This window comes from Girardinichthys multiradiatus, chromosome 8 (assembly GCF_021462225.1).
Source record: "Girardinichthys multiradiatus isolate DD_20200921_A chromosome 8, DD_fGirMul_XY1, whole genome shotgun sequence".
Taxonomy (NCBI): Eukaryota; Metazoa; Chordata; class Actinopteri; order Cyprinodontiformes; family Goodeidae; genus Girardinichthys; species Girardinichthys multiradiatus.
This window is the reverse complement of record NC_061801.1, coordinates 40,108,958-40,131,951: the sequence shown is the minus strand read 5'-3', so window position 1 is coordinate 40,131,951 and position 22,994 is coordinate 40,108,958. Positions and strand designations below refer to the sequence as shown.

Genomic DNA, 22,994 nt, shown 5'->3' with positions numbered 1-22,994 from the left:
GTTTCACTGCAGACCCACCTGGAGTTTTTGTGACTTAAAGGTTCAGTCTGAGTCTTAAAGCTCCACATGGTTATGTTTGTGATGGTTGGAAAATGATCTTGCTTCTTGGCAAGCCTCCTAATAAAACCAACTGACATGTAGATGGTTGTTTTTGAGTCTTTGTAATCCCAAGATGCACCTCGTTGGAGATGTTTTGACCTCCTTTGTTGTCCCCTTCACTGAACACGGTGAGAAGATGAACTTGGGTCCTCCTCCAGCTTGTTTGTCACTGTTCTAATTGTTTTAAACGTGTAATTATTGCTCTGACTGCAGATATGGAAAGGTTTAGGTGAATTATGACTTATGAAGAGCATCCCATAATCTGCCTGACTTAAATGTCATGTTCTCCTGTCTTTCCCATTTTAAAGAGTGGTTAAGAAATATGGGCCTCTGTTTCCCAGGTTTTGTTTCAGGATTTATTTCCTTCCATCTTCCCATCAACTATGACCAGCTTTCCTGTCCCTTCTGAAGAAATGCATCCCCACAGCATGATGCTGCCACCACCATGTTTTAACCATGGGGGTGTGTGTTTGGAGTTTCATTTTTTCTCTACTTTGTGTTTTGCATGTAGGCTAAATAGTTTAATCAGGGTGTCCTCGATCAGAGCACCTTTTTCCATGTGTCTCCTACAAACTGTAAACAGGACTTCTTCTGGTCTTCTTTAAACAACAAACCTTAACGGAACATCTGGATTAGGTGACATCTGTGGGACACTGGCAGTGGATTTTAGTTAGGGGTATCGGACAAAAAGGACTGAAAACAAGTACAGGTGATGTTTTTTAGATTTTTATTAGGCAAAATTAAAAAAATCATTCATCATTTTCCTTCAACTTTACAACGGTGGACGACTCTGTCCTGCTGTTTCACATAAAATCCCACTAAAACAGACTGAAGTGACAAAATGCAGAAGCAGTTACCAAACTTTCTGGAAGTAGCTCATAGTTCTCATGTTACCATGTGGAGACCTGCAGGTAACAAGCTGCAGACGGGCGTCCTCCTTCTGCAACCCGTCTAGTTGCCGTGGAGACCTGGCTTGACGCTTGAGTTTTTGGAGAATAAAAGAAAGAAAGGCGACCACAATCAATAAGACCCTTTTTGTTTTAGTGGGAACCTCCTTTTAGCCCCCTGATGGCGGGCACACACTGAAACCCACCGGGACGGCTGAAACAGTGCGTGACTGTGTGCCTTTGTGTCTGACTCCCTCTCAGTGTGTGTGACTGACTTTATTGAAGACAAGGACCCTTTTGTTTTAAGCCTCCGGGGCCAAGGCCGGCCCTGTAATTGGCCTACTTAGGCCCTGTTTAGCATGAGAAAAGTCTCCTCGGCCCGGCAGAGCCGAGCTAACTTTTTGTTTTCAACCGCAGACGGAACAGGTTCGCTGATGAAAATTCAGATCAGGAGGAAAAAGAAATAACAACCCCCTCACCCAGAGTCTAAACACACTCCTCCGCCTGAAACACACCACACGCTAATTACTTAACGAGGAGCTGGGAAAAAGACATGTCAGTGGAGTCTATTTAAGGGAGGAGAGAGAGACAGCTTCTTTTTCACCTCTTTCCTCCTCCACCAAACTTTCTGTGCCACTTTAAATAAAAAAAGAAACCCCTCTCTCTCCCTGAATCAGCCCAGATGCCACTTGTTGCTGCAGAAATCACTGAACTTAATTAGCGGGACTGTGTGTGTGTGTGTGTGTGTGTGTGTGTGTTTGTGTGTGTGTGTGTGCTCTGAGCCGTAAACAGAGTTGCGGCTCACAGAGAGAGCAGAGGAAGGAGTTAGGCTGAGTCGGGAGATGAACGTCTCCACGCTGAGCAACATGGAGTCGCTCTCATGGAGGTAAATACCCCCAAACGCAGAGTTTCTGCTGGGTTACAGAGAACTCAGGTAGGATCGGCCTGAAATTCAAGACTATTAACCTTTCTGAGGCTGTAATTAACTTTTATGGAAGGTTTTATTTCTTTGATGGTCTAGATATTAACATGCAAACCAGATGTAATGTTTGCAGGAATTAGGTGCAAAGGTTCAAAAAGACCCAAACTGGAGCTATTATGGAGACTAAAATCTGGACTTAACCAGTAGATGAAGGTCTGTAAGATACCAGCGGCCTGATTAAGTCTCTAATTGTCTCGCAGCGTAGATTAATGGCGTAATTTATGTTATTAAATGTTGTAAATGTGTGTTTCCTAAAAGCTATCTGTTGCTTCTGGTGGCAGGCATGCAGAGGAAAACACCTGAACCACAAAACGCACCTTGTCCTGGATGTAGAGCAAAAGCATTTGTCATTTAATTCTGTTCTTTAATTTTTAGACAGTGGTTCAGAGTCAGATAGAACATGTTTTTGTCCAGATCTTGTTTAGACTTGGAAGACGTGATTTATGGACTCTGCAGCATTTGTCCAGTCAAGTCTATAAATATTAGACTGGACATGTGTTCTGGAGAACAGTTTGATGGTCCGATGAGACAGATTTAGCTGTTAGAGGTTTTCATGGAAGAGTTGAGGAAAGGCTTTCAAACGTAAGAACAATGTACCAACTGTTAGGCAGGGTGGTGGGAGTATCATGCTGTGGGGCCATTCTTGCATACTTACTTGCATACTGAACCCTTCACTGTCTGAATTTATTTACATTTACATAAATAAATAAAAATTATATTTGTGTTTCTGCACAAATTCTTAATGCTCAATAAGTGGTGAACCTGGTTTTTATCTATTTGGAGATTTATTCAAACTAAAAGAAACGTTAGTTTAGATTTCCTTCATTTCCGTTTCGTGGTGTTTTCTCCAGGAAGAAAATGATGTTTAAAAAACTTGATTAACTGCAGATTCCAAGATCAGCCGTTAAAAACTGATATATTTTAGTATGAGTTCTCCAGATGTGTCACCACTTCACCAAAGTCTGGAAGAAGATCCAAACTGTTTCCCTTAGATGCAAGGAAGCTGGTTAGGATGTTCAGGAGCAGCCCAGGAACCAGCCTGCTCTGAGATGGACACTGCTGGAGCACCAACGTTACGGTCCAAACTGAAGAAGGTTTAACATTCCCATGGACTGATTTAGATGCTGACCAAGAAATGAAAGGTTCCCCACATGGACAGGACAAATGTCTTCTGGAAAAACGTTATGGTGACGAGACAAACATTGAGCTTTTCGACCACGGTGAGAAGAATGTTTAGATGGGTCAAAGTGAGGCTTTTCAACCTTAGAACACAATATCCTCCCAGGACAAATCCAGAAGCTTGTTGACGGCTACAAAAAGCCTGCAGTCGATGCGCTGCATGCTACCGGATGTCTGACCAAACATTAGAGGGTGTGTATTTATATATCTGATCCTGTGTGTAAGAAGATAATCACAATAAAGTCAACCTTTTTGAACCAGTGTTTGTTTGTAAAAATCATTCCTGGAAAAAGTCCGGTTTTGATAAATAAAGCCCAAAATGATCGATTTGTCCTGCGACGAGTCCACAGAAACGTTGGCGTTTAACTCTAGTTTCAGGGAGACAATTCTAGTTTTCAGTGTTTTTAAATAATTAATTAAAATAATTAAAAATGATTTTATCTCAAAATTCTTTGTGTCTGGTTTTTGTTCTGGATTAAAACTCTAAAGTTAAACAGGAGGAAATTCTTGGTTTTAAGGAGATTTTTATTAATTCATGAGAAAATTCTGACTCTAAAGTCTGTTTGATGCCACAGCAGATTTATTGGGTCCATTGTTCTGTTTCTCATGTGGTTCTGTTAAGACTGACTGGGTCTCGATTTATCATCAGTTGGACTAACACTCCGTCTGTTTTTCTTGCATGTTCTGCTTGTTTTCCACTAGTCTGCGCTGGGGGGTGAGCTGGGTTTGGGGAGCCCCAGTGCAACGTCGCCCACCAAGCCGGCGGGTCAATACTACCAGCACTACGGCTCCAACCCGCGGAGGAGAACGCTGCACATGGACACCATGGGTGAGGAGATGTTCAGTCACAACAGAGGTTTCTGCATGAAGAACCAGGAGGTCACTGACGTTTTACGTGGCTAACTAATGCTTCCTAATGAAGGGTTCTGGTTTGTTTGGACTTTTATGGTGCTTCTCTGTTGCAGAACTCTTTCTTTATTTGAAACCTTTTTTATTGTTTGAATGTTTTTACTTTTAAATCCTGATATAATGACTCCAGTTTGGATCAGAATCACAGTGAAGAATGAGCAGAAGGACCTTCTCTCTTCAGGCTGCTGCTGCTTTGTGGACCTCAGAGTCCGGTTCAGTCGGTTCTTTGCATTCTAAAAGAGAGAACCGATCCAGTTACACATAACAACCAACAGAGATGAATCTGGAACATGTTTTTAATTTAAAGCTAAATTCATAATTTGTTTTTTTAGAATAAAAACGCTTTTATTTGATATTAGATACAAAATTCAGTTCAATATTCAGACTTTATATATCTGGGATTTTATTTTATATTTGTTGATTTATATTGCAGTTCTTTTTATGTATTAGTTTTATTCTGTATCATTCTTGTTTTACATATTTTAGTTACCTTATATCCATATCTCTTTATTATTTTTTTATTATTTTTTTGTGTTTGATTAATACATTTCTTTTCAACCTTATAGATTATCTCTATATTTAGGTTTGACATTTTGACATAATCTGGATTTATTTTTAATTTTGGATAACTTTAATTTTATTTATTGTTGTGAGTGCATTTATTCAAATTTGCCTCCCACGATAAATAATAATAAGAAAAAGTTCCTTTTCGGTAAAACATATTAAGCTGTTGTTTAAATGGTGTTTTTAGTATTTTTGACAGAATCCTGCACGATGCAGTTTTATCCCGGGTTATCCCACGAGACGTTCAGGTTATTGGTTCAGGTTTCTATCCTTCCTGGACCTAAATGTTCATCCTTCAGCCAATGGTTCTGTGGAGCGGTGCCCAGGCGGGTCAGAGGCGTTGGAGATGAACCGTGTTTGATCCGATATTGTTAAAAACAGGACCTGAATGTCTGTGGTGCAGCCTTGGGAGCTTCAGCCTTCAGACAATACAAACACACACCGACCCCCCTGACACACACACTAAAAACCCACCTGATTTAATCAACACGGCCTCACCTTCTGAGTTAAAGGAAAGCTCCTTTAGAGAAACCCTGAAAACTAATATAAATATGCCAAAGCTGGCCACTTTTTGTGCTTGGGCTTTTTATTTTCTGCATCTTATTGTGCCGCGGCTGTTTGCACTAAAAGCTTTCTTTGTAAAATTCCCTCCGGCGGTGGGAAAAAATGGAGGAAATAAAAGCCTGTTGGCCTGTTGAAGCTCATCTATTGTTTTATGTTTTATTCTCTTCCAGACGTCCACACAAAGAAAGTGCGGAAGGTCCCTCCCGGCTTGCCGTCCTCAGTAAGTGATGCTGGTTTTTTGTGATTTTTGCTGCTTTGAGCCTGTGAGGAAATAAAGGTGCTGATATTTTTATCTGTGGGATGTTTCCTGCACAGAAACTCTCTTTTGTCTTCGGTTGCTGCTTTAAAGCTGGAATTGAAGGTATTTAGTAAATTATGACCCTCAATCTGGTTAAGGGACATGTTTCAGTTTTCTCATTGATTTATTTATGAGGAAAAATATTTCTTGGCCAGAAAGATTTTGTTTTTTTTGTTTACAATTAATTATATTTTTTTAAAGTTAAACCACAGGTTTTGCTGTTATTTATATTTTAATTTTTATAGGTTATTAGATTTTTTTGGTTTTAGTTTTACAGTAAATCATTAGTTATTTTTACATTTCTTGTTCATCTTTTACACAAAAATGTTTAAACAGATTAAACAGTTTTTTTAAAAAGTTTTTTCATGATTTACATGAGCACTTTCAGTCTTTTACAGTTAATTACAGTTTTTGCAGTCATTTATTTAGCTTTTAGGCTTAGCTGTGAATTAGCTGTACATTTTAAACAGTTATATGTTTTTAGAGTTACATTTTTACAGTTGATTACAGATTGTTAACTAGTTTTACAGTTTTTCCTGTGGATTTTTTTGGAGTTGCATATCCTTCTGCTGCTGGATGGTTGCAGGAATCAGGGTGTATTTGAATCCAGCGGGTTCTGTCGGATCTGAATGCATCTCTATCTGATGGTTGTTTGCGGTTCCTCTTCAGCCGGAGTTTAAACATCGAGGCTGCAGCAGATGTTTCACTTTAGTTTTTGGGTTTTAGCTTTCCATGTTTGCCTTCTCCACTCCTTTAACTGCAGTTTGGTTTTAAATTTGAAACATTCCCTCTATCTTTGATCCCATATAGAACATTTCCTGGTCATGTTTTTTCTTCCTTACTTGTTAAGGTTGAACTGGTAAATGATATTTTCCTTCTTTTTATGCAGCGTTTTATGGATCTGTCACAGTTTAGATTTTGGGAGTTTTGCTCGTTAAAGACCCGTTAACGATGGCTGAATATGCAGCGTGTCGGCGGGAGTCCGTTTTGTCCTCGGCCTTCCTTCCTTCCTCCTCTCTGTGCCGACTAAAGCCAGGAGAGAGAGAGGGGGAGGAAGGAAGGCGGGAGAGATGAGAAAAGGAGCAGACAGCAGAGAAAGATGAGTGTAATCTGCAGGAAGAGAGGAAGGCTCCAGTCTGAATCCGAGATTTGTTCATTACGAAGCTTAAACAAACATATTAAAGCATCAGTAAATTCTGATGCGACTTTCTGTTAGGAAGGTGTTTTGGGGCCAAACAACTTCCTCCTGCGCCATGTTATCCAGCTGCAAACTGGAAAAATTATGGATTTATCCAAAATGGTGACTTGCATTTGCCTACATGCAACAAATGCAGGTTATTAAAAACAATGAGTGCACCGCAGACTCTGTGAATGTTTTCTATACTGAGCATGTGCAGGAAATGTTGTGTTTAGACCATTATCTCGTTGCTTCTGGGTGGTTTCTGCTGCAGCTTCTTCCTCTTCTAAACTCCTGGTTCTGGGACGTGATTTGTTTTATAATGAGTGCTTTGTTTTGGGGTTGTTCCAGCCTCAGAACCTTGTTCTCTGTGACGTCTGTGTAACTAACGGTGCGGCCTGGTAGAGCACGTGTTGACAGCGTTCTGACCCGGCTCCAGGATCTCTCTGCTCTGGATTTGCAGACGCTCTGAGGCGTCCACATCCAGGAGATGGCCTCCTGCTGTCACTTTCTGCTGGTTTGTTGGCAGGAGCATCGGCTGTGCAGGGGAACAGAAAATGACCCCAAAGCTTTGCAGGGTTTCAGTTTGTGGCTCGGTTCTGTAGAGCCACCAGTTCTTGTTTGGTGTTCATTTTCATAATCACTGCTCTGTTATGGGTGTATTTAAAGAGAAGAAAAGCTGTAAACTTTCTAAACTTCAAGAAACACCTTGTTTCCAGAAGCTTCTGCAGTGTCGCCTGTCTGTAATTATAGAAACTGTAAGAAGAAACAGTTGAACTGGAGTTTTTGTTGAGGAAATTCATCAGAACTTTACTCTGAACTTTACTTATGTCTCTTCTCTGGAAGATCTCTGAGGCTAAGAGGTGTTTGGTTGGAGAGCAGGTAGGCAGGTGGCTGCAGAGAACAACCGTGGCAGGATTGTCAGGTGGATCTGAGGCTGAGAGCTTCCTCAATTGTACTGGCTGGACGTGGGAGCCGACCAAAGGTCATTAACTTGGAAACACGGAGACAAGAATGATCACCTGGAGAAGGAGGCAACAAACACACTCTAGAAATGTGCTCTAGGATACGTGTGCTTGAAGCCTACCACAAAAGCTGAACATCAGGCCAGTAATGGATGATCAGGAGCACCTTAAATCACCAGCAGACAGGTGGAGACTTGCAAACAGGTGTGAGTCCTGCTGTCCACACCCCTTAGCAGAGATCCTTTAGGGAGAGGCACCACTCGCACTCATATTTACACACAAAAAAACCAGGATCATGACAGTCAGACGTGGGGAGGAGCTACTTACATTTACTTTTAAAAGTACTTTAACTACACCGTACTTTTTACTTCTACTTTGAAGTATCACTACTCTTACTTGAGCACAATTTCTGGCTATTCTACCCACCTCTTGACTTATGGAGGGAATATCTCAGAAACAGAAACATACTTACCGTTTACGATAAAGTGAGAATTTATGCTTTATATATATATATATTTTTTTTTTTTTAGTATTACCTACTATCACCTAACTATTAGGTGGTACATTTGGAAACGTGTGTTTCTTCTTCTTGAATTTATTTTCTAATTATGTTATTAAGTTTGACTATTTTTTTTATTTTATTCTTCAAAATACCAGAATTGGCACAAAACTTTATATTTGTGTCTGATTACATATTTTTTACACATTAAATGATCAAACAGTTAGTCAACACTTGAGTCGCCTTTTTAACAAATACCTTTTTTATTCCAGTAATCTTTTGGCTGCTCTACCCAGTTCAGTGATATAATCACTGAACTTTGTAAAATTATGGAGGTTAGTAAAAACTAGTTGTTCCCATATATTTAGATAGGTTATAGTCGGATTGTTTTTATAGTTTGTGTCCCATTGTGAAAAACCTTTCAAATGAAATTCCTGGTGTTAGTATGTTAATGTAGAGATTTAGTGAAGTCTTTGGAGCTGTTTGATTTTGAACCGGATCTTTCTGTTTGGTTCCAGTTTGATCTCCTTTGCTCCTCCCTCAAAAGGTCCAACCTCCAAACCTGTTGCCAGCAGGAGAAACATGGAGACAAAATGTATTTTCATTTATTGTCTGTCTTTCTGTTTTATCACTGGCCTAAAGGTTATGATTTAATTTTGAGCGTTTTTTGTTTTTTATTTATTATTAAAAGCAAAACATAGTCGGGCGTACTGTGAGCAGCGTAGACTCCGCGCAGACTCAGGGTGCACTGTCCGCGGCTTCGCAGTCAAGCGTACCAATTTGGTGACAAATTCCTACATTTCCCACACTTTTGCCATGGCGTCATCGGACAGGGAGTCAGAACTAACTCGCCATGTAGCTTTGGAAAAACAAAAAGTAAAAAAGGTGGTGTTAAAGGCCATTAAACCAGACTAGGGACGAAGGAGAGGAATACACCTCTCAGTGCTTCGTTTTTCCAACTGTTACATCACAGTATTTGCTGTAGAACAGCTAAATAAAGTCATGGACTTCTGGCTGATAAATTTCACGTATCCGCCACATTTATTTCTCGCTGCGATTTTGTAGTCCAAGCTCAAGTATGCCTACACTGCAAGAGGATAAATTCAGTTCGTGTTAGGTCTATTAACCCACGCAATTCAACGTACCGTCCCCCAGCATCAGAACCTCCTCAAAGTGCCTGGTTAAATTTTATTTTTCATGGAAATGTTCCCATATCAGTGGGGATGATTACAGTTTAAGTGTCTCTACTGTCCGTTATATCACGTTCAACAGTCAATAGTTTATTCCAGTAAATATCCTGCAGCTAGCCTTATAGCTAACTGGAGTATGTTTTATTTTCAACTGTTTGTCTTAAGCTCTCCAGTGTTTCTTAAACCTTGGCTTCCAGACATTTTTTACGATTAAGTACAAAGAAATCTCAGAATACTCACCTTTAGTAATTAACAAGTATACTCACTATGAGTGATCTTGTATAGTTACCATTAACAACCAGGTAGGCTTTCGCTTAGCTTACCACTATGCCCACTTTTACCTGTCAGGTGTACTCACTGTTAGCAATCTAGTTTACTCACAGTTAGCCATCAGTATTGTTATTGTTACTGATCTAGCATACTCAACATCAGTGATCCAAAATAGTAACTGTTAGTATCCAAGTATACTCACTGTTAGTTATAAGCTATACACTCTTTTAGCATTCTGCTACACTCACTTTAGCAATTTAGTATAGCTACCATTAGCAATCTAGTAGTATTACCGTTAGCAGCCAAGTATGCGTAGCATTTGCTACCAACTATACTCACTGTTAGCAATAGTACAGGCACTGTGAGCCATCTAGTATACTTAATGTTAGCTATTTAATAGATGTACCAATAGCAACCAGGTATACTAATTGTTAGTAGTCTAGTATAGTTACCATTAGCAGCCAAGTATAACTACTGTTAGCTACCTACTATACTAATTTAGCAATCTAGTGTACACACTGTTAACGATCTAATATATTTAAATTCAGTTCAGTTCAATTCAAAAATACTTTATTAATCCCACTGGGAATAGTTGCAGTTCATATTCTGCAGGTTTCTTTGTTGTAGATGCTGATGGCTGTGGGCAGGAAGGATCTCCTGTAGGTCTGTCTTACAGCAGATCTGAAGAAGCATCTGACTGAAGACACTGTTGTTGTACAACGGTCTGATGAAGAGGAAGCAACCAAGTATGCTTCGTGTTAGTTAGAAACTGTACAACCTGCATTGTATACAGTAAACTAGAATACTTGCTGCTAGCAATCTAGTATAGTTACCGTTGGCAATTGAGTTTACTTACTGTTAGCAATCACTAGTTTTGTAGTAAATTAATTGTTAGGTGTAACATATTTCAAACTTGAGCAAAATTGAAATAATTGTTCAGTTCAGTTTTATTTATATAGCACCAATTCACAACACATGTCGTCTCAAGACACTTCACAACTGTCAGGTTCATACATTCCTATTAATCGTAACCATTGAACAGTGCAGTCAGAGTTAGCTTTTTATTCAAATTGGATAAAAGGTTTTTCTATCTAAGGAAACCCAGCAGATTGCATCCAGTCAGTGACTTGCAGCATTCCCTCCTCCTGGATGAGCATGTAGAGACAGTGGACAGTCACTGGCGTTGACTTTGCAGCAATCCCTCATACTGAGCATGCATGTAGCGACAGTGGAGAGGAAAGCTCCCTTTTAACAGGAAGAAACCTCCAGCAGAACCAGAACCAGGCTCAGTGTGAGCGGCCAACTGCCACGACCCACTGGGGGTTTGAGAGAACAGAGCAGAGACACAAAAAGAACAAAGAAGCACTGATCCAGGGGTACTTTCTATGGGAAGGAAAAGTAAATGTTAATGGATGTAGCTCCTTTAGTCGTTTCATCTAGAAAGAAAGAACAGATAAACTCTGATCCAGTTTTCAAGGTTAGAGTCTGAAAGAGAGCACATAGAGTTAGTCACAGTAGAAGCTCAGTCAGTAGCCATGTCTAGGAGAGAGAAAGGGTTAAACACTAAAAGACAGGGCCATGTGGATCATCTGTAGAAGGTTAGCATTAAGTTGTTGCCAGCAGAAGCTTGGATGATGCTTCTCTCCAGAAAGGTGTCACAGGTAGACACAGAGTCAGGCCAGGTGTAGCTTCTAGGAAGAGAAAAGAGAGAACATAAAGTTAAAAGCTGAAATAACAGCAAATAATGCAAAATTGGAGAGTAGTGTAAGAATGTAGCGAAGAGGGTGAAAGTGGTCATTATGTCCTCCAGCAGCCTAAGCCTATAGCAGCATAACTACAGAGATAGTTCAGGATAAACTAAGCCACTCTAACTATAAGATTTATCAAAAAGGAAAGTTTTAAGCCTAGCCTTAAAAGTAGACAGGGTGTCTGCCTCACGGACTAAAACTGGGAGCTGGTTCCACAGGAGAGGAGCCTGATAACTAAAGGATCTGCCTCCCATTCTACTTCTAGAGACTCTAGGAACCATCAGTAAACCTGCAGTCTGAGAACAAAGTGCTCTGTTAGGAACATATGGACCAATCAGATCTCTGATGTATGATGGAGCTAGATCATTAAGGGCTTTATATGTGAGGAGGAGAATTTTAAATTCTATTCTGGATTTAACAGGGAGCCAATGAAGGGAAGCTAAAATAGAAGAAATATGATCTCTCTTTTTAATTTTCATCAGAACTCTTGCTGCAGCATTTTGAATCAGCTGAAGGCTTTTAACTGCATTTTGTGGACATGCTGATAGTAAAGAATTACAATAGTCCAGCCTTGAAGTAACAAATGCATGGACTAGTTTTTCAGCGTCACTCCTGGACAGGATATTTCTAATTTTGGCAATGTTCCGGAGGTGAAAGAAGGAAATCCTAGAAACCTGTTTAATATGGGATTTAAATGACATGTCCTGGTCAAAAGTAACACCAAGGTTTTTTACTTTATGACCGGAGGTCAATTTAATACCATCCAGGTTAAGTGATTGACTAAGCAGTTTCTTTTTTAAAGACTCCGGTCCAAAGACGACAACTTCTGTCTTGTCTGAATCTAGAAGCAGAAAATTTAAGGTCATCCAAGTTTTTATATCTTCAAGACATGCTTGTAGTCTATCTAACTGGTTGGGCTCATCAGGATTTATGGATAAGTAAAGCTGAGTATCATCAGTGTAACAGTGAAAATTCATCCTATGCTGCCTGATAATTTGACCTATTGGAAACATATATATAGTAAAGAGAATTGGCCCAAGTACTGAACCCTGTGGTACTCCACAATTAACCCTGGAGTTTAAAGATGATTTATCATTTACATGAACAAACTGGAATCTGTCAGATAAATAAGATTTAAACCAGCCTTAAACTTGAGCAAAATTGCAATAATTGTTGTTGTTGGTGTCTTCCTATGCTTTATCTAATAACGTTTTTACTGGGGGTAGTTTGGACATAAATCTTATACATTTGGTGCGCTGTGCCTTTATATTTGGCCTGAAGATATTCACTGAAGATTCAATGTCTTTAAATTAGATTTTGTTTGAACTGGAGTATAATAAACCGTTCTGTCCAAAATGCTCGGTTTTGGAGGTCCTTTTAGGCTTCTCAGTGATATTTGACATTCTCTGTACGCTGCAGAACTTTATGGCCTCCTGTTTTTATTGTTTTATTGGTTAGGTAACATTTCCACTGTGATAAAACCCTCCCCCTCTGTTAGTTAGTCACATTAAGAGAATAGGAAGAGACATTTGTTTTCTGCACATCTTTTCCATTTGCATGATTACACACGAGTGTTATTTAAGTTGTTTTCCTCATTGTTGTGTTGCCCTCCCATATGCTCCATTTAAGGGGAAAACTCTTGTCTGTTTTCTCTCATCTCTGTTTCACATCAACCGCAGACAAAATGGCTCTCTTTCTTTTAATTAATTCATTTCTGTCTCTTTTTTTCTGTCTCCCTTTGCTGCAAGTTTGTTATTGTTGTTTCTCAAATTTAGTTTGCTGAGCTGATGATTTACTTTGCGAAACAATTAAACGTCACTTGAGAGGAGAGCGTGGGACGTCTTTGTAATCAAAAGAAAATTAGGCATCAGTTGCTAACATTAGCAGGTTGCAGAGAGCTGCCTTACTGTTGTTTTTTTTTTCCTTTAGATATCATTGTTTTGGTTAATTTGTTGTCCGCGCTGATAGTCTGCAGCTCATCCTCAGAGCTTTGCTAATGTCGACTGAATGATTGAGGAAATACAGATATATGTCAGTGTTATGACTGAAAATAACCATTATGAAACAATAAAAATAAAGCTATTAAAGACAAAAGAAATAAACTGATTAATTGCATCAGGTGGCCTCTAATTGTGTAATGATCATTTTTAATTCATTTGTTGCTTTTTCATAAAATCTCATACGCATATGTAATAAAATAGGACCAGCTTGAGTTTGGAGGTTTATATGTAAAGGATTTGCTTTTTAGCCTTTATGCGAAAATCCTAATTTTAAAAAATACATAAAGGCATGTTTTATAACTATTTTAATCTAATCCAAATTTTAAACTAAACAAAAAAGTATATTTACCATTTGTTAAACTAACTTAGTTTTTTTTATTTGACAAAATAAAAAATAAGCAGAAATAAATTGCATTAATAGTTTTTTTGAGTCAAAACTCAATTATATAAGATTTAGTTTTTTCCTTGTACCAAAATAAATCACTGTGTGGTTTATTTTTAGCAGATGGAGGGTAAGGAGTGTTATCTGCAGCTTGTCATCAACATCAGACACTAAGGTCTTTGACCTTTCACAGAAAGGTCCTAGTAGTTTTATTTTCTTCTCTGGACTTTTGGAAAGCAAACATCTATGTGGTCAAGTCCAGAGTCCTTCTAAGCGATCTCCTCCCGTCCATCTCTCTGTGGCTATTTCCTGCTCTCTGCGGCTCTCCCTCCCTCCTCGCCTCAGATGTGGTTTTGTTTAAAGTTGACAGCGTTAATTAAATTAAGCCAGGTCTTGCAGAAGGCACAGTAGGAGAGCCGGCGGTCCCCGGTGGACCATGGATGGAGGAGGGATCAGGACTGTTGGGGGGGGGGGGGGGGGGGGGGGCATGGCTGTGGCTGGAGGAGGCAAGAGTTGTGGTTTAATAAACCATACTGCCCCCTTCAGTCAACCCCTGGGACAACAGGAAAGGTCCAGGCCCTCCAAATCAATTGCTTGGACACTGTCTTCATTTTCCTTTTGAATTCCAAAACTGCTTGAATATGAGCAGAGCTGCAGTCTGGACGTAATAGTTTGGGAGTTGGATGCTGGGATTTTCCTTCCATTCAGCCTCTTGACCCACAGTGAAGTCCAGTACTGATGCTGCGCCACCCGATTCACACTTTGTGTTCCTGCTGATCCCAAAGGAGCTGGATGGATCGGAGGTCAGTTCTTCCACTGCAAACTGGGGATTGTACTGAAACAGGAAAAGGTATTTAGTTCAACCTATTTTTGTCTAAATTATCTTGCCCTCCTGTTATTTTAAAATTACACTGAACCTAACAGGCCACACTTGTTTGTTTATATTTTACTGAATAGTTTCCAGTATTATAACATGTTGTGGTTTAATGAAACCCTTTAAAATAATCTGAAACTACAGTCATTGGTGGGAATACAGAGTTGAAAATATCCGGATAACAAATTCAGATTTTTACTCATTTCACATTTCAATTAAAGGCATAAATTGCAATAAATATTGAAATGTAGTTTGACAGAAAAATTACTCATAGAAAAAAAATAAACAATAAAATATAATAAATATTTTAATATTAAGTTTTAAATTGAGATTCTAAAATTAATCATTTTGACTACAATCTAAAAGTTAACAATGTATACAATGAATTTTAAATAAATTCTCAAAATAAGAATATAATAAACCAGATTTTAGATGAAGTTAAAGACTGCAAAATTAATGGTTCTGATTAAAATACAAAAATTTACAATTCCAGATTTTTTTAAATTATTTATTATGAGTAAAAACATAATTCAAATTTTTGATTAAAATCTTATAATTAAAAATCAATAAATTGGTAATTTTGACAAATTAAAACATTAGAAAATAGAAAATTCATAATAGTGACTATAATATTACAAATGATGAATTGATTACATTTGAAAAAATCTAAAAGCCACGAAATCTTACGATTAAAAACATTAAAATTAATAATTTTGACTTGAAAGGAGAATGAATAAAAATAAAATTATTAATTCTGACTGAAATATTTCAAAACAAAAATATAAATATGCTGTTCAATTTTGAGGGTTTTAAGAATAATAATTTTTGGCCAAATCTAAATCCAAATTCTAATCTGTAGATATGAATAAAAATAATAATTACATAACTGTAACTCCTCAGTCTACTTACAGTTTTATTCGTTGCTATAAAATAGAATAGCACAGAATGACCTCAAGTCCTCGAGTGTGAAGTGGTGCTGAAAATGACGCCTGTTTGTGTGTTAGCATGCAGCTCAAATTAGCAGTGTTGTAGCTGGCCTTGGCAAAGGATGAAATGAGAAAAGAGGCACCAGAGAGGAAGGAGGAGAGCAGAGAGTATCTGCCTGCAGCCATGACATCTATAGGGACAAAAAGTATTCCCAGGAGACAATCTTTTTAACATTGCTGCAAATTTGTTGCATCAGTAAACGTGCATTCTTGACCAATTTGAATGTCTATATGAATTAAGTTCACTGGTTGTTGCAGATGATCCTTTCTACTGATGTCATGAGCCTGTTTGGCCTTTAAAACCAGTGTGTTAAACGGTTTGCATGAAGTGGATTTCTGATTTTAGATGGTAACAAACTTGGATTTGGTGTGAAAGCTGCGGCTGTGTTAATGTTTATACAGAAGAACCCCGAAGAGGGTTCAGCCAGGGATGACCTCATGCTTAACCAACACACACACACACACACACACAGGCCGGACAGCTGTGTTTTCAGCTATGTCTTCTGGGCGCTTCAGTGAGTCATTTCTCATGAAAAAGCTCCTGAAATGTATTTACAATATGTAAATTCGTGTTGATCATTTCCTTTTCAGAGTTGCTTTCAAATGCTAACACCTTAAAGAAGCGGCAAAAGTAATGAAGAAATGTCTGAAATGCTTAAATTGATTGGTGTGTTGTTTGCTCATGTTAGTCTCGCAGTTTTCTTGGCTTCAGCCCCAAATTGTCCCACACTGCTAGGCCACGGCCGCCATTTTGTGTCAGATGGGGAACTATCTAATTGAATTACAAGGCATTCGTTTGTGTGTCTTGGAGTGTATAATTTGTGTACCAGTGCTTGTTTGCCCTTCGTGCAGACGCTCTTTCTTAAGTTATTTTTGACACAAAGTTAAACAGAAATTCACCTTACAGTGTTTTAGTCATATTCTGAAAATGAACTTCATTGTAATTTCACCTTAATTACAGATATTCCAGTTGATGTAAATTCTTAATTTCATATAGTTTCAACAAAATTTGCTACATTATTTCACAGTAGTATTTTTTAGCCCTAATTCTGATTTGAGGCCTGTGGTCCTGTAAAAACCTAGCTTTGCTAATGCTAGACAAACCTTTGGTCCATGTTTGCTATCACCCACAATAGCTTAGCAAAGAATGATGTTTTTTGTTATCACTGTTTGGCTTTACTGCATCTTATTTATCCTAATGTGATGCTAACTCTGATGCAATGTTTGCCGAAAATGTATCAAACTGCAGGGAGCCTATACCCAAATTATGCTAGATTTCATCTCTGTGTTTGAATAATTGTGTAAGGCTAATCCAGTGATGGCATTGCTGTCTTAACATTTTGTTCTTCCTATGTCCTCTTGGCTTTAATCATTTGTATGTTCATTTTTGTGCTATGTTAGCTGAAACTATTAAAAGCGGCAGTTATCTTTGCGCAAAATTATATTATGATATGATCATATCCCTACAGTTACATTATTTTAATTAGTCTAAAGGTGTGAGTTCAGTGGTCTTGCTAATTAATGCTATGCTAGCCTTTGTATCATGTTAGCTAAAGTGATTTGAAACTGCAGTTAGCATAGCCTAGCTAATGTTATGCTTTGTTCTTGAAGTTAAATTGTTGTATTAGTCCAAATGCGCCTGAACTAGTCTGCATTTATTTTTTGAGAGCCTGTGAAGTTAAATTGTTTGCATTTTGTCTGAAAACCATATAGTGAAACGTGGTTGGGTCAGGTGTAGGCTACAGAAAAACCTTCTAATGAAAATTTGAGTTTAAGCTGTTTTTGGTAATATAACTAGTGCTTTGAGTAGATTAAGCTGGTTTGTTCAGGCTGTATTTATTTTCTGTCGGGGTTATCTGGTTTTTGTTAACCAAGGTATGTAAAAGCCTGAGTTAACACATCAAGAGAGGAGATTTAGTCGCCTTGCTGATAATGTGTTTGCTGGTACCAGATTGAACTAGTTGGTTAGGTAATTTGTTGTTTATTATGGCAGAATCTTTATAAAGACTGAATGCTGAAACTTTACTTCTCCTGAATTTAATTTTTTTTTCTATTTGTAGACACATTTTATGACGATTCTTCTTCCTAATAAAATAATACTCACAAAATAAAAATAATAATGTTTTACCGACATGTTGCTCTTCTTATTGAATTAGTTTTAATTATTTCTTTGGCTGTAAGTTGGAAGCACCGTTACCTTGTATGGATCAACAGAACTAACCAAATTATTTATTTATTTAATTGAATATTTGTCAGAACACGTCTTTCTGTTTTGTATTATTATTATTATTATTAGTCACTACAGCAATGTTTTCTGCTCAGGATTCCTGTAATGTGTCTTCTTGCTAATAAAGATGTACTGGTTGCTCAGTCCTTCCCCTCTTTTTAGACAGTGTGGTTGAGATTAAGTATGAATAAACTGGTTCCTCCAAACCATCACTGACCCTATCCACTACTTTCCCTGAGCTAGTTTGGACACATCCTTTGTGTTCACCAAGTTTTCTTCTCAGACACTGGACCTTCACTGCAAAATTAACAAAATGATTACAGTTCTTCCTTCACAAGTGACTCAGTGCTTTAAACGCTCTTTCTCAATGAAGTGACCTCAACCTCAGCATTCTTGCTGCCTTCTTGTCCTTGTGAGGACATTTGGATTTTACAAGGACCTCTGTTACACACACTTTCAGTTCCTGCTGCAGATGTGAACGCTCCCGGATACATTCCTGAGCCAAAATATTTGGCTGCAGTGAACAAGCAGCTTTGAGTGGCACTCTGATTCCCTCCAACGCTGTGATGGAAATCACATGTTGTCAAACACACATTTACTGAGGCACACACTTTCCATGCAGGACTTGATGTGACAAAAACTGCTTTAAGCTGTTAATGTTTTGTTGAAAAGTTCTCAGTTGTCTGTCTAGTTTTTATTCTTTTTAAGTTTCTTCATAGGAATAAAAAATACGTTAGCATTTCTAATCTTGTGTTGCTGACGGTAAAATAATCATCACTTCTCAAGCTTTCTTTGTCATGGGAGGTTTTGACCACAAAAAGGTGCTGTGCCTCGACCTGGGCTGAGGATATTGTCAGGTGTCCACAGTTTGGTCCTCATATCCTACGCAGAGTCTGAGGACTTTGGAGAACGTGAGTCCCCATTCCAGATGTTGCTGAGGTAGTGTGTCCCATGTTGGGCTGGAACAAGACTTGTGCCGTGGTAGACCGTGGTGCTCCCAATCCCAATTAAAAACAGGGGGACCAGAGGGTGTATTCTTACCATTGAGGGGTCACTCTTCTGAGGCTTAAATTGAACCTCAGCTATTGGAGGAGCAGTGTGACTTATTTTGGGATTAGCAATATTAGGTGCCTGCAAGTTCAGCAAAATGCTGCAGTGCATCTTTTAAGAGGCACAAGAAGGTCTGAGCACATTACCCACATTTTTTCTTCACATGCTTTTAAAAGTTCTTTCTGTCTGAGCTGCTTCAGCCATATACAGGTCCTTCTCAAAATATTAGCATATTGTGATAAAGTTAATTATTTTCCATAATGTCATGATGAAAATCTAACATTCATATATTTTAGATTCATTGCACACTAACTGAAATATTTCAGGTCTTTTATTGTCTTAATATGGATGATTTTGGCATACAGCTCATGAAAACCCAAAATTCCTATCTCACAAAATTAGCATATTTCATCCGACCAATAAAAGAAAAGTGTTTTTAATACAAAAAACGTCAACCTTCAAATAATTATGTACAGTTATGCACTCAATACTTGGTCGGGAATCCTTTGGCAGAAATGACTGCTTCAATGCGGCGTGGCATGGAGGCAATCAGCCTGTGGCACTGCTGAGGTCTTATGGAGGCCCAGGATGCTTCGATAGCGGCCTTTAGCTCATCCAGAGTGTTGGGTCTTGAGTCTCTCAACGTTCTCTTCACAATATCCCACAGATTCTCTATGGGGTTCAGGTCAGGAGAGTTGGCAGGCCAATTGAGCACAGTGATACCATGGTCAGTAAACTATTTACCAGTGGTTTTGGCACTGTGAGCAGGTGCCAGGTCGTGCTGAAAAATGAAATCTTCATCTCCATAAAGCTTTTCAGCAGATGGAAGCATGAAGTGCTCCAAAATCTCCTGATAGCTAGCTGCATTGACCCTGCCCTTGATAAAACACAGTGGACCAACACCAGCAGCTGACACGGCACCCCAGACCATCACTGACTGTGGGTACTTGATACTGGACTTCTGGCATTTTGGCATTTCCTTCTCCCCAGTCTTCCTCCAGACTCTGGCACCTTGATTTCCGAATGACATGCAGAATTTGCTTTCATCCGAAAAAAGTACTTTGGACCACTGAGCAACAGTCCAGTGCTGCTTCTCTGTAGCCCAGGTCAGGCGCTTCTGCCGCTGTTTCTGGTTCAAAAGTGGCTTGACCTGGGGAATGCGGCACCTGTAGCCCATTTCCTGCACACGCCTGTGCACGGTGGCTCTGGATGTTTCTACTCCAGACTCAGTCCACTGCTTCCGCAGGTCCCCCAAGGTCTGGAATCGGCCCTTCTCCACAATCTTCCTCAGGGTCCGGTCACCTCTTCTCGTTGTGCAGCGTTTTCTGCCACACTTTTTCCTTCCCACAGACTTCCCACTGAGGTGCCTTGATACAGCACTCTGGGAACAGCCTATTCATTCAGAAATGTCTTTCTGTGTCTTACCCTCTTGCTTGAGGGTGTCAATAGTGGCCTTCTGGACAGCAGTCAGGTCGGCAGTCTTACCCATGATTGGGGTTTTGAGTGATGAACCAGGCTGGGAGTTTTAAAGGCCTCAGGAATCTTTTGCAGGTGTTTAGAGTTAACTCGTTGATTCAGATGATTAGGTTCATAACTCGTTTAGAGACCCTTTTAATGATATGCTAATTTTGTGAGATAGGAATTTTGGGTTTTCATGAGCTGTATGCGAAAATCATCCGTATTAAGACAATAAAAGACCTGAAATATTTCAGTTAGTGTGCAATGAATCTAAAATATATGAATGTTAAATTTTCATCATTACATTATGGAAAATAATGAACTTTATCACAATATGCTAATATTTTGAGAAGGACCTGTATACCCGCCTACTCCCTTCGGTTCGCTGACCAGCAACACCTTATTGTGCCTAAAACTAAGCATAAACTTAGAGGTGACCGTGCTTCACCAAAGCTGTGAAAAGTTCTGCCCTTGTGTGGTCAGACAGGCCTCGTCTCTTTCTGAGTTTAAGAATCTTCTTAAAACATATTTATTTGCTGAAGACATTGGCACATTTTAAGATGTTTGACTCTATTTTTAACTTGTTTAATTTTCTTTTCTTTAATTGTTTTGTCTTTTGCATATGTACAGCAATTTGTGAACAATTGGTATGGTGTGGTATGGTCCGGAGGAGGGTGTCCGGTAGAAAACCTCAAGGTCTCATCTTTGCCTTTTGCAGATGATGTTGTTCTGTTGACGTCTTTAAGCCATAACCTACAGGGTGCACTGAATCAGTTCACAACTGAGTGCAAACTGACTAAAAGCCTGCAATGCTCTGCAAGAATAGAGAAATTTGTTCTTTTACTAGAGGTGGCAAGAACAGGAACAAATTTCCTTCTGGCCAGGTCAAGTTCAGAACCCCTAGGAAGTCCTCTTAAGTCCCTCCTGCAGCAGCAATTGTCAGTGTAGTAACCATGCCCACTTACAATTTCTGACTAATATTTGTCAGACATAACACAAGAAAAAAGTTCTGTCAAAAATGTGTGTCATGAGGATCCTGTTAGAACTCCTAAACCAGGACTGTAAAAACAGATTGTCATTTTGTTGTGCATCCCAATGATAAAGAACAGATGTCTCTTTTCTTGCTTAGAATGCATTGGCATTAAGATGAGTAGCTCAGGTTATTATCAGTCTCTACCTGGAAAGAAGTAATTGAAGTATCTTGGTTTCTTGTTCATGAGTGATGGTAATATTGAAGATGGATCGACAGATTCGAGCTTTGTCTGCAGTAATGTGGGAAATGCTCTGGTCTCTTATGGTGCAGAGAAAACTGAGGCAAAGAACAAAGCTCTCAATGTACCGATCTGTCTACATTCCAACTCTCACCCTTTCTCATGAGATAAGGACTATGACTGAAAGAACATGATCCTGGATACAAGTGGCTGAAATCAGCTTCTTTTGTAGGGAGACTGGGCTCAGCCTCAGAGATAGGGTGAGGAGCTCCATCATCCACATGAATGGTCTATGAACTCTATGAAATCCCTCATAACAAGTTTGAGTGTTGCTGAGGTGAGAGATGTACGGCTTTCCTACCTGGAGCTGTTGCTCCTGTGACCCGATCCTGGGTCAGAGGAGATGGATGGATGGATGTACATGTCAGTTTGGCAAGGTTTTCCTTTTTGTTCTTCAGGGTTGTAGCCAAAGGTCTAAATGACGACAACCCTTTCCACAGATGTAGGTGTAAGTCAAAATACTTTGGTCGGTGAAAAGAACCAGGATTGGGCCTTAATAAGGTGAGAGGATGGATTAAGCTAAAAAAATATCTTTAGTTCAGCAGGAACATGATAACATACTTTCACAAATATTATAGCTGATATGTTTAACTTGAGGGTGATGCCAGATTAAAAGCCCGGGTTTTGCAGACTGATTTTTCCTCCTGTTAAAACTTTATTGTATCCTCTGCAGCCAAGTTACACTTTCTAAGAGGAAACTGATGTTTAATGGCCAAAGTTATGATTTAATAATGAATAACTTGAACAGAGTTAAAGCCACAGACTGGAGCTGAAACTGGAAAGATAATGACTTAGACTGTAGATTCATAACTGGCCCTTTGGGTTATGTGCATTGTTTGGTGCTTTAATGATGTTGTGTATAGAATAAAAATGGATTTTGACCTATTTCTAGGAAATTCTATAAGTAAGAACACTAAGTAAATGGATATTTCAGATATTTTTACTTAGGTCAATGTTAAGTTTTGATGAATCAGTATCTTATCTGCAGTACATCTCTCTTGCCATAACTTTGATATAAAACAGGTTAGTTATTCAACCTAAATGACACAATGCTTTATGAGAACACTGTTTTTATTAAACCTCTAAACCAAAATTGAGCTTAGCCTCTAGTTTACTCTGATGGCAATTTAAAACGTAATGCAAAAGCAGAAATTATTTAGCATATTTGGTCAGAAGAATTATTTCCACCAATTTATTTGTAGCAATGTAAAAAAAAAAAACATCATAGCAGTTCATGCTATTTTCTGATATACCTTCCAAATGGTTTTCTTCTATTTTGTTATTTTGTTGAGATTGATAAAAGTAAGCCTGGACTGCCTTTTAGCTGACTGGCTAACTAGTGAAAGCTACCTAGTTAACTGTTGAGATTAATAGTAATTAGCTTGCCGAACTGCCTTTCAGCTAGCTGGCTAACT

General features: G+C 38.8%; 1 protein-coding gene across 6 annotated transcripts in view; it reads left to right on the top strand.

Annotated features, from left to right (window-relative positions):
- Positions 1–22,994, top strand: part of LOC124872883 (transcription factor 4-like) — a 272,600-nt gene that overhangs the window by 153,233 nt on the left and 96,373 nt on the right. For 5 of the 6 annotated variants that reach the window (XM_047373296.1, XM_047373299.1, XM_047373298.1 and 2 more), the window contains 2 exons: positions 3,850–3,976; positions 5,355–5,404. In XM_047373296.1, coding sequence (XP_047229252.1) covers positions 3,850–3,976; positions 5,355–5,404 — 177 coding nt within the window. Of the gene's footprint in view, positions 1–1,794; positions 1,873–3,849; positions 3,977–5,354; positions 5,405–22,994 lie in introns of those variants that run through there. The other variant, XM_047373301.1, reaches the window with a different exon arrangement.